The 11,715-nt window shown below is 32.1% G+C and overlaps 2 protein-coding genes across 2 annotated transcripts; both read right to left on the reverse strand.

Annotated features, from left to right (window-relative positions):
- Positions 1-3,104: 3,104 nt before the first annotated feature.
- Positions 3,105-4,240, reverse strand: LOC133798162 (uncharacterized protein At5g39865-like). Its single transcript, XM_062236372.1, has one exon. The coding sequence runs from the start codon at positions 4,106-4,108 to the stop codon at positions 3,377-3,379; it is 732 nt and encodes a 243-aa protein (XP_062092356.1). The 5' UTR covers positions 4,109-4,240; the 3' UTR covers positions 3,105-3,376.
- Positions 4,241-5,259: 1,019 nt separating this feature from the next.
- LOC133798164 (sister chromatid cohesion 1 protein 1) lies at positions 5,260-11,270 on the reverse strand. The gene is made up of 20 exons (XM_062236373.1): positions 10,847-11,270; positions 10,337-10,405; positions 10,191-10,249; positions 10,048-10,092; positions 9,905-9,924; positions 9,683-9,759; positions 9,247-9,367; positions 8,703-8,772; positions 8,476-8,554; positions 8,216-8,322; positions 7,969-8,033; positions 7,702-7,860; positions 7,139-7,304; positions 6,980-7,062; positions 6,735-6,897; positions 6,522-6,600; positions 6,241-6,386; positions 6,073-6,157; positions 5,885-5,997; positions 5,260-5,763 (listed from the first exon to the last, which is right to left on the reverse strand). Exons 1-20 carry the CDS (start codon positions 11,194-11,196, stop codon positions 5,681-5,683), a joined length of 2,139 nt encoding a protein of 712 aa, XP_062092357.1. The 5' UTR covers positions 11,197-11,270; the 3' UTR covers positions 5,260-5,680.
- Between the last annotated feature and the right edge of the window lie 445 nt (positions 11,271-11,715).

Genomic DNA, 11,715 nt, shown 5'->3' on the forward strand with positions numbered 1-11,715 from the left:
GTTGTTAGAATCATATCTTGTAATAACAATTTGAAAATATAGACATCACATTTTGTAATAATAAATTGGAAATATAGACAATGATAATAGTTGTTTTTGGTATATAAGTTAAGTTGTAACAAAAATTAATATTAATATATATAAGTTAATTTCGATCAAAGTCAAATTAGTAAATTCAACGATCGTTAAAAAGTTAGTTAAGTTGTTAATTAGTTTCATAAAAGATGTGAGAGTTACTTAGCAGATTTTATAAGTTGTAAGAAATCAGTTAATATGGTAATTATTATTATGGTTAGAATCATATCTTGTCATTACAATTTGAAAATATAGACATTGTATCTTGTAACAATAATTTGGAAAAATAGACGATGATAATAGTTGTGTTTGGTACATAAGCTAAGTTGTAACAAAATTTAATACTACTGTGTATAAGTTAATTTCGATTAAAGTCAAATTAGTATATTTAGTGATTGTTAAAAAGTTAGTTAAGTTGTTAGTTTCATTATGGATATCAAAGTTACTTAGTAGATTTTACGAATTAAGAAATGAGTTAATATGGTAGTTATTATGGACACTAGAATTGTATTTTGTAATAACAAATTAGAAATATAGACATTGTATCTTGTAACAATAATTTGAAAATTTAGACGATGATAATAGTTGTTTTTGGTACATAAGTTAAGTTGTAACAAATTGAATACTACTGTATATAAGTTAATTTCAATTAAAGTCGGATTAGTAAATTTAATGATTGTTTAGAAGTTAGTTAAGTTGTTAGTTTTATTATGGATGTTAAAGTTACTTCGTAGATTTTATGATTTTTAATAAATTAGCTAGTATGGTATTACTTACGTTAAAATCGTATCTTTTGATAACAATTTAGAAATACAGATATTGTATCTTGTAACAATGAATGGAAATATAGACGATGATCATAATTGTTTTTGGTACATAAGTTAAGTTGTAACAAATTTTAATACTACTGTGCATAAGTTAGTTTCGATTAAAATCAGATTAGTAAATTTAATGATCGTTAAGAAGTTAGTTTCATTATGGATGTTAAAGTTACTTCGTAGATTTTATGACTTGTAATAAATTAGTTAATATGATATTATGGACGTTACAATCGTATCTTGTAATAACAATTTAGAAATACATACATTGTATCTTGTAACAATAATTTAGAAATATAGACGATAATCATAGTTGTTTTTGGTACATATGTTAAGTTGTAACAAAATTTAATACCATTATGTATAAGTTAATTTCAATTAAAGTCAAATTAGTAGATTTAATGATCGTTAAAAAGTTAATTAAGTTGTTAGTTTCATTATGGATGTCAAAGTTAATTGGGAGATTTTATGACTTGTAAGAAATTAGTTAATATGGTAATTGTTATAATAGACGTTAGAATCGTATCTTGTAATAACAATTTAGAAATATAGACATTGTATTTTGTAACAATAATTTGGAAATATAGACGATGATAATAGTTGTTTTAGGTAAATAAGTTTAAGTTGTAACAAAATTTAATATTATGATATATAAGTTAAATTCGATTAAAGTCAAATTAGTAAAGTTAATGATCGTTAAAAAGTTAATTAAGTTGTCAGTTTCATTATGGATGTTAAAGTTACTTAGGTAGATTTTATGACTTATAAGAAATTAGTCAATATGGTAATTGTTAACGTTAGAAACATATCTAGTAATAACAATTTAGAAATATAGACATTGTATCTTGAAACAATAATTTGGAAATATAGACGATGATAATAGTTGTTTTTGGTACACAAGTTAAGTTGTAACAAAATTTAATATTATTGTGTATAAGTTAATTTTGAATAAAGTCAAATAGATTTAATGATTGTTAAAATAATTAGTTAAATTGTTATTTTCATTATTGATGTCAAAGTTACTTGGTAGAGTTTATGACTTGTAAGAAATTAGTTAATATGGTAATTGTTATTATGAACGTTAGAATCGTATCTTGTAATAACAATTTTAGAAATATAGACATTGTATCTCGTAACAATAATTTGATAATATAGACGATGATAATAGTTGTTTTTGGTACATAAATTAAGTTGTAACCTAATTTAATACTGTTGTGTATAAGTTAATTTCGATTAAAAAAAATTAGTAGATTTAATGATAGTTAAAAAGTTAGTTAAGTTATTAGTTTCATTATAGATATCAAAGTTAGTAGATTTTGTAAGTTGTACGAAATTAGTTAATATGGTAATTTCAATTATGGACGATAAAATTGTTTCTTGTAATAACAATTTGGAAAATATATACATCGCATATTATAATTTATAATTTAAAAATATGGACGATGATAATAGTTGTTTTTGGTATATGAATTAAGTTATAACAAAATTTAATACCATTGTGTATAAGTTAATTTCGATAAAAAGTTAGTTAAGTTGTTAATTTCCTTAAGAATTTAGAACTGTATTTTATAGAAAAATTCAAAAGTAAAATTTCAACTATAAATAATAACTTCAAATTTTTTATATGTTGATGATTTAAGTGATCGATTCCCATATATTTTAGTTTAAAAAAAAAAAAGAAATTTGAGTTAAAATTAAATAACATAGCAACTTATTATAGTTATTTTTGATGTATAATAAGCTTTAAAAACTAAATTGAATACATTTCATGACATTAATTAAATTGATAATTTCAGTTAGGAGTACTGGAATCATATTTTGCTCTAATAGCTTGATGACCTGGAAATCATTATCTGAAATTGTATCCATTTAGATCACTTGTAACTTAATTTCTATTTATTCTTTTATGTTTTTTAACACTTTAAATTTATTTATTTTAAAAATATATATAATTTCTTAAAGGTACCGAATTTGGAAAACACATTTAGAAAAGAAAAAATAAACCAAACGGTTTGTTTACATTTTGAAATCTCTCCCTTTTTCTTGGAAGTGACATTGTCATGTATTAGACAAACAAGGCCAAACACCTCTTCCTACAATATAGATTTGTGTTCTAGTATTGGTTAAGCCGTATTAAACATTATGAAATAAACGAGCCTCGTAACAATTAGATCCATAACCATGTTTAAAAAACAAACAAAAAAACAAAAATTATTCAAGAATATTATTCTATTATCCATTTTACCAAATAGGAAAACATCATCTCAAATGTGTCTCAAGCAAGCTGTCAAAGCCAATTGTCCCCCTCCCTTGCTCATTTTGAATAATTTACCGAAGTAAAAGATTCTGTATAAGTCAAATTTCTAGAATGCTAAATTCATAATCTAGATACAATTAACCCCTTAACATTTTATAATTTATGGCCTAAAAATAATAAAAAATCCAAAGAGTTGGGAGGAAAACTCTGAATCTAAGGCTCTAAGCTAAGTTTGTTTGCGTCTAATTCTAACAGCAGAGCATGAAGGGCATTTTATGAGACCGTTCTCGTTGCAAGCCAAACAAGTCCTAAACCCACATTTCCCTGCATAACTGTAAACCTTATGGCTGCCATCGCATTCATCGCAGACAACAAATCTGAGCCCTCGACAAGAATCACAGCCATTCGAATCGACCACTGGCAGCCCTTGGATCAGCATCTTCAACTCACCACACTCGTTGAGTTTCCGGATCTCGTCGCAGCCACCGACGAATCTCCCACCGATGAAAACCATCGGCAGATTCAGTCTCTTGGTTCCTACAATCCCCTGAAGCTCGTCCAGAGACTGAGCATCCATCGACACATCTCGTTCGTCGATCGGGACACGTAACCCTCGAAGTATGGATCGGACGGCTCTGCAGTCCTCGAAGGTCTTGCGGACGACGCGGAGGCTGGTGTAGAAGATCACTACCCGCTGGTCACCGTCGGGTAGGGGCAGAGTATGTGGGGAGGGGTTGCGGTGGTGGGCCCAGAAGCGGAGGACTGAGCTGGTGATCCGGACCCGGTGGAAAATAGAGGCCCGTCTTGGGCTGAGGAGCCCGAACTCGGTCTCGGGTTCGGGTTGTTCTTCTTGGAGCAGGGTTTGGATGTCCTTAAAGGATGAGCAAGAGAAGGTTTGTGTCCGTGATTTTGGTCTCTGAACTCTGCTCGGTGATCTTAGCCATGGCGGTGACCACATGTCCGAGAGGGAGAGAGAGAGAATCGGGGAAGAAGAGTAGGTGAATGTGAGAGAGAGAGAGAGAGAATGTAGAGAGGTGGTGTTAATGGGGAACTGGGTAGGCTAAGTTAATTTAAAGGGTCAATAAATAATAGAGCATATAATGGGGGAGTGCCCTAATAAAGGAATAAGTTTGAGGCATTAATATGAAGATAAGAATAAAAAGTGTATATACGCTTGGAAAAATCCAAAAATATACATATATTTTTCTCCTAAAATGATATTAAGGAAAGTATTAAATTCTCTATTTTTCTGAAACAACATCTTTAGCGGAATGCATTTTGCACGTTAAATGGCTTTTTATTACACGAATCATTTCTTACATAGAAATCTAATTGATAATATAGTATAAGTGGTCAAACAGAATCAAAAGTACTGATTTTTGTTTCTTTCTCATTCGACGAACAATGATTTTACAACAGAAAATAAAATTGTAGGGTAGTAATAGTTTAATACCATGGGTATTTTTATTTTTTTATTTATTTTTACTAAAATAAAATACCAAAACAGGAAGGAATTTGAATTGGAAATGAATATCACATGTATGGATATTATAAATTTAATGATTTGCTCTGGAATGATAATTTGTTTTTTTAACAGTTGTCACGTTTGTGGTGTACAGAGATGTTTGGTATATACGTTTCGTTTTGTTTCAAAACGTAAGAAGGAACTCACTTACCAAATAGATGCATTGACCAGAGAACCTTCCTATGAAATTATTTATCCAAAAAGAAGTATACACAGAGATATAGTGACAGTTTTAAGAATTTAAATATAAAATGGCTAGTTATAACCGTGAAAGCATGTGCAAGAATATGTAGAATCATTAATAATATTATTATTATTTTAATTATAATGTCATCACTTGTTGAAATTATATTGATGAGTTGTTCATAAGTGGTAACCACTATATCTTCAACTAATCCCCGGTGGCCTCTGTCTGTCGTCTCCAGTTTTGGTCCTTTAAGATTCTAGAAGCACTGAATTTCTGCAATGTTGGCTCTAATTCATATTATTCACTATGTTTTCCCATTTATTTATGTTGTCAAATATTAAATTGAAGAAAGAAAAAAAGACTTAGGAATAGGAATTGATAATCACATACCACAGTCAAGTAAGCAACTGATAAAACTTTCTACAATGGTATTATATAGCCAGATAGTTACACGAGGCCTACATAGATAATATGACAATCAGTAGGATTCATGTCATAATAGAAATATTATATGCTATTGACAAGAACACTAACAAGCAGCCTAAACAAGTTAAGCTAAAAAAACTTGTTCTCTGATTCTAACAAACAATTTATAATCAGAGAATAGCAAGCAATACGCGTCGCTTTCCAACCTAAGACTGAAGCGTCTATTTACTTTCTCCATTTCAGAAACGTAGGTGAATTACGTGAAGTCTATAAGCCGTAGTAGATTAAAGGGCGAAATCTCCCATCTAAACTAGCTACTTCCAATACCATTAGCTGTGACAGAGAAAACATGATGTAAAACCTTTAGTGACTTAAATTTACTACACCTCAGTTCACATTTTTCTTCCTTTGGAAATGAATATATCTCCGTACGGAACCTTTTGTTCCACTTTTAGGACATCCTTACTGGCTAGAACTGCAGATATAGCTGCCATTTCTTAGATTTTGATATGCTGAAAGTTCTACAAGTTAAAAGTGATATATTGTGCACATTAAGTAGTATGCATGGTAAGAATATAGCATCGAAAGGTTTGTACCACAAGTTTGATAGAAGAGCAAAGCCGCTCCTTTTGGGTTCATTCCAGTAGCTAGATTGTTCAAGGATTCTACTTGAGGTGCACCTGGTGTATCAAAATGCGCCTTCATTTGCCTGTACGCAAAGTGAAATTACCATGATGAAAGTTCTATTGAATCTATGTCTAAATAGATTTTAGAAACACCATACATGCTAATACAGTCAGTTATTTTGTCAAATGGGTGATTGTTTACTGGTTGCGGGGTCTGTGTAGGTCCAGTTTCCACCAGTAGTTCTGTCAACAAAGCAAAGATGTCGACGATGAAATCTAATCTGTACTGCATTTTCTGCAACAATAGGATATTGGATTCTATATACCATTATCTGGAGTCAGGCCATTATGCTCAGATAGTCTTTGTAATTTAAAACTGGGATCTGGGTTATCCCATGCATTCTCTTCCGCCACAGGTCGAAGTCCATTGCTGCTGTGTCTGGATGAAGAATAAGTCCTTTTCTTGTTTGATCTGAAACGTTTGATAGTCAGTACTTTACACTGTTTCTAGACATAGCATAAAATTCGAAAAGAACCTCACATGTAAAAAGTTTTCCCTTTCATAAGAAGGTACTATATATATCTATATACATCTAGTACTACTAACCGTCCCGAATTGACTTCTACATTATTCAAAATAATTGTCTGTCCAGAAGCTGAGCTTGGAATGGATCTCACGCCATCTCCTGTAAGCACATGAATGAAAAAATATCCGAAACATTATTTCTATAAAGATCATTAAATAAATTTAAAAAAAAAAAAAAAAACTTCTCATAACAAACATGTGTATATGAAAATCATCAACGGAGGTTTCTACTACCTGAATATCCAGGAGTGCGCATGACGTTTGATTCAGTATTCCCAGATCCATTCTTCATAAGATTAGCTCTTAGTTCGTCCATAAGACTCACAGTATCTGTTCGTTGTCTTTCAAAGGGATTTAGTGACGGGGAGCCAACTCCACTGTGAAAATCTTGGAACTCCTATATCATTTAAACGCATTTCCTCTTTACCAGGCATAAGCTAAATCTTTTGTAATACAATATTTCTTGTTGAGTGGCTTACAAATCCCATCTGATCTTGAAAATTTATTTCTTCAGGCTGTAGAGACACTCTTGCTTCTGGAGACGGAGCTGGAGAGGCCCTCTCTGTATAGAGGAAACTACTATAGTTAAATTACTAAATATCTTAAGAATTTTTTTTTTCCAAACAAATTACACTTACCAGATGGTGATTTTTGAGGAATTTGGCCACTTTTTATCCACATCTCCATCAGAGGTCGCGGATAATAAACCTCTCTGATTCCGGTTCTAAATAAATCATCCATAAGTACCGTAGGAGGAAGCTCCATGAGATGAGCTATCTTCATGTTGGACACTAAACCGGTGCGCTGCATAACAGAAAGAACAATAAACTATCTGCCTCTCTATTATAAGTATTGAACTCAGCCAAAACATAATTATTACAATAATAATCAGAAATAATGAGCTAGAGCTACTATCAATATATTAAACTATTTCAAAAGTTACACCGCTCAAGATAATGTATAATTTCATAAATTGAATTCAATAAAAGGTAAGGGGGGTGTTATGCTTCACATTTGCAAGGAAAATAACGCTTATGAACAAGAACAGGGACAAGACGCCCCAAAGACTGCTAATTCCCATGCATTAAATTTAGCTGGGTAGAATTTTCAGCTAACCTTTGACGTCAGTTCACTGATTGAGCATTATCTCCTCTATCGATATATTATGTACTGATAAATGGAATTAAGATATTAGGGGTACCTTTCTGTTTCTTCCTCTTCCTCTTTTCAAGGTGATATCCGAAGGATTTTGAAGCCAGGATTGGTATACATGACCAGGAACAATAGTTTGTTCATTGTCCATGATAGAGACGGTTAATTTTCCTCTTTTCTTTCTTCTGGGCCCCTGATTCTGTTGAACCTGCTTTATTTAAACTTGAACATTGGTTAAGTGTGTAACGTTTTAAATCTTATTATTCCGACGATATGCACGGTTGATAGCTTATATCTAACCATGCTACATTGCTACCTGGTTCACTTCCTTGGATTCATCGTTCTGATAAAGCTCGGGTTCTGGATTGTGGATTTCATAAGCTGCAAGAAGATCAGATAGCTATCATTAAGACGAGGAAGCGCAATCCTTTCTCATTTTGGTTGACTTTCTATCTCAATAAAAGGAGCACAAACAATGTGGAAAAAAAACAAGCAATTAGTTCAAATACGCTTGGTTTCAAATTAAACTATAAGGGACTAGAAGGAATTTTAAGATTGCCAACCTCTTTCAGGCTCGTCTGGAAGGGGTGGAGAGGCAATAAGAGTAGTGTGAATTTGTGTTCCCGAAGTGAAGTTGAACTGTGGCTCATCATCGCCTTCAACATCGAATCTGCACACATGCAAGACATATATAATTTCGCAGTATATAAGACATGCATGTTTAACACAGGTACAAATCCTACTGGACAGAACGATGTGTGCTTATACGTACATACATTATATTTATATATATATATATAAGCTTGTAAACTAAGGAGGTCACCTTTCGTAAAGATTGTACGTAGTTGTATCAGCCTGATTTGGATCAAATTTTTCAAATATGGTGATATTTTCCGGGTCAGCTGAAGGCAATAGTTAACAAGTCAGTAGTCAATATATGTGATATAAATAGGCAGACCTAATATTTCCTTCACATATTTGACAGGTAATAATTAGTAACCAGATCAACGAAGTAAAGGAAAGACTGATGAAAAGAGTCCACATTATAACCTTGATGGAAGTGTTCAGATTGATCTCCAGCATTGTCGTTAATAAATGTCGGATCCACGCTGTCAAGTCGCTGAGTTCAAGCAAAGATAGGTAAAGAATGTACTACTTCCATGAAAACATTGCATTACATTTCCTTAGTGCCTTTATTTCAGGTGACCATCTAAATATATTTTTCAACGCCTAACTATCATACTAAGTAACTTACGGAACATACATTGTCTAATTTAAAAAATATAAGTTACTAACCATATGTACCTTAACAATAGCTTAATGAACTTAAGAAATCAAAACATTACAGATAGCACCATAAACTATGGTTTAATCCATGCATAGGCAGTTATGCTATTAAGATTTCTAAAGCTAATGCATAATTTATCACCCATCAAATCATGACTACAATGATTCCTTGAGCCATCTTTTCAGCTTCTAGCTATTACAAATGACATGAATACCTTAGATACGATTATGTAGAACTAAAGAAATTTAACAATTTGATAAGAATCTGTGAGATTCTTCATTTGAGTTTGGAAGGGAGTTCCCTCACCATAGAAAAATAGGCTGTTTGCTGGAACCCCATGTCGGCTGTGGCGCTGAAAGAATTACGTATCTGCTCCATATCCCCAACATCTGTATCTTTATTCTCAGGAAGAGTCACAGCTTCTTTCCTAAAACACAAAGATATACTCGTGAACAAAATTCTTTATAAATAGTATTAGGGGTAGAGTTTAGACTGCTGCATATCCTCTCTTTATCTCTTTTGTAGTAGCTTTTTCTATTATTCAATGAAAACCCATTTTCTTTACCAAAAAAAATCCTTAATAAATAGACATGCCTATTTCCTCATTTTAGCAGACACACATGTTTACACACGGTTGAGTAAAATTAATACCAAGGCAGTGAGATAATATTAAAACTGGCTGCTTCTAGCACAGGCCTGTATGTAGAGAAGACAGGGTATAATGAGTAAAACAATGACTGACTTGGCTTGAGATTTTCCTTTGGGGAGCAGAGTACGGTCTGGTACATCCTTCACCTTCCATGCTTGGTTGATTTCAACCTGAGTAATAGTATCACAATTAAACAAATAAAAAGAGGTTAAATAAAGAAAATCAGCATCTACCATAAAAAACAGAGAGATAGAAACAGAGTACTTGGTGGTGACGAGGAGAAGGGAAAATTATCAAAAAGTTTGAAATATTTACCAGAAGACGAGTCACATCATCTGAACAGGAAACCAGAGTATAATAATACAAAAACAAAAGTGTTGTTAGAGATTTGCTTCAGAAATCGAAAACTAACACAGATTTGAAATTCAACGAAATTGCAAAATGAAATACTCAAATACCGTAGAGCAGTTTTACTTTTCGTTCATACACAATCACTACTCCACCTGAGTAACAAAATTGAAGAACTACTCTCTGTAATTTAGTTATAAAAAAATTTATCCGATAGTATAGAAGAAAACGTTAGAGAATGTAATTTGGTTACCCATAAGAATTCCAGAGAGCCTAAGGGCCATGGGAACTGACGGATTCAATATCTCATCACTGTAAAAGAAAATCCCAACCAATTAGTTCGATCATAGAGCTTTGAAACTACGTCAGCCAAGTACAGAAGGGAGAAACAGAAGGAACCAGATCTTGATGAGGTCGATCTTGTGTAGCTTCCTTCTATCAATCTTGCAATGCATCGTTGCAGCCATCCTAACATCATCAAAACAAGGAGATAAAGGTTCAAAAAAAGAATGTCAAATTCAAAACGCTATATTAAATAAAAATAGAAAAAATCCACCAAAAACGGAGGAAATTCTCGGGAAACAAACACTCTTGAAACTACAGATTCTACTTCACGATTTTCTCTCAGATAATGAAATAGCTCATTGGAAGCCAATGAACTGAATATCTAAAGACATGTAACGATCTCAATTTAAAAAACAAAATCAAACGAAGTCTCTGAAGAAATATAAATTCTCAGGAAACAAACACTCTGCTATTAAACTCTAACGGCAGATTATTCATCAGAACTTCTCTTAGAGAAAAAAAAAAACAATACGTTCAATTCATTGAACTGATTTAAAAATAGTATTTGAAGATGAAATGTTATGAAAATGTAATGGCAATGGCAGAAAAGAGTTCATGAGTCACCAGATTTGGCCGAGAGCAGCTTTACGAGCAAGGAGCTGGTGCGAGTAGAACATTTTATCACTGAAATTTTCAAGTGAGAGAAAAAGATGAAGAAGAAGAAGAAGAAGTTGAAGAAGCCTTAGTGGTGAGGAAAATAGTAGCTTAAGGAGCTCAATGAGGTCTGTAGTGGAGGACGTTGTGAGGCTCTGGCTTTTAACTGGTGCGCGCCATATACCTGAGTAGTGAGAAAGGTGAGGGTGAGACTCGCGAGGAATGTCAATTGATAAAGTTACCTCAATGTATAGTTTTCTCTGTCCATTATCCAGTAAACCAGTGACAGGTGTACTATTAGAGAAGACTAATTGGGGCATTGATGACCGGTTGGGGAGTTTAGTGATTACCCTTATTACAACAGCTTCTGTTTGTTGGTATAAGTGGGACCCACAGAATCACCCGTTCTTCACTTTAAACTTTTTGAATAATAATATATTTTATGTAAGGAGGAACAGCTGCAAACTATTAAAACTATATTATATGTAACAATAATTTATTTTGGAAGAAAAATTAATTTAATTTATAAAACTATTAAATAGCTTTTAAAATGTTATGAAAATATTTTTTACAATATCATGTTTGGTATTATTATAAATTAAGGTTCAATTTTTTTAAGATTGATTTACTTTTTTTTTTTTATGTATTTTGAAAAAAAAAATTAAAAATAGCATTTAGGACATAAATAATACAATTTGAAAAAATTGAAGATCTAACTAATACAAAATTAATTTTTAAAACGTGTTATAAAGGGTAAAAAATAAAGACTGCAGCTAAAAAAACCCTTAAAATAATAATAATATGTAACAATATTAGGGAGCAACATATTTCATATTTTT

The sequence above is a fragment of the Humulus lupulus genome, chromosome 8 (assembly GCF_963169125.1).
Source record: "Humulus lupulus chromosome 8, drHumLupu1.1, whole genome shotgun sequence".
In the NCBI taxonomy this organism is placed as follows: Eukaryota; Viridiplantae; Streptophyta; class Magnoliopsida; order Rosales; family Cannabaceae; genus Humulus; species Humulus lupulus.

What these genes read in the sequence shown, in the direction of transcription:
- LOC133798162 (XM_062236372.1), bottom strand. Translation starts at nt 4,108, where the DNA reads ATGTGGTCACCGCCATGGCTAAGATCACCGAGCAGAGTTCAGAGACCA.
- LOC133798164 (XM_062236373.1), bottom strand. Translation starts at nt 11,196, where the DNA reads ATGCCCCAATTAGTCTTCTCTAATAGTACACCTGTCACTGGTTTACTG. An exon ending in AAAAGTAAAACTGCTCTACG is followed by an intron (nt 9,925 to 10,047) that starts GTATTTGAGTAT and finishes TTTCCTGTTCAG; the next exon opens with ATGATGTGACTCGTCTTCTG. An exon ending in ATGATGTGACTCGTCTTCTG is followed by an intron (nt 9,760 to 9,904) that starts GTAAATATTTCA and finishes ACTATTACTCAG; the next exon opens with GTTGAAATCAACCAAGCATG.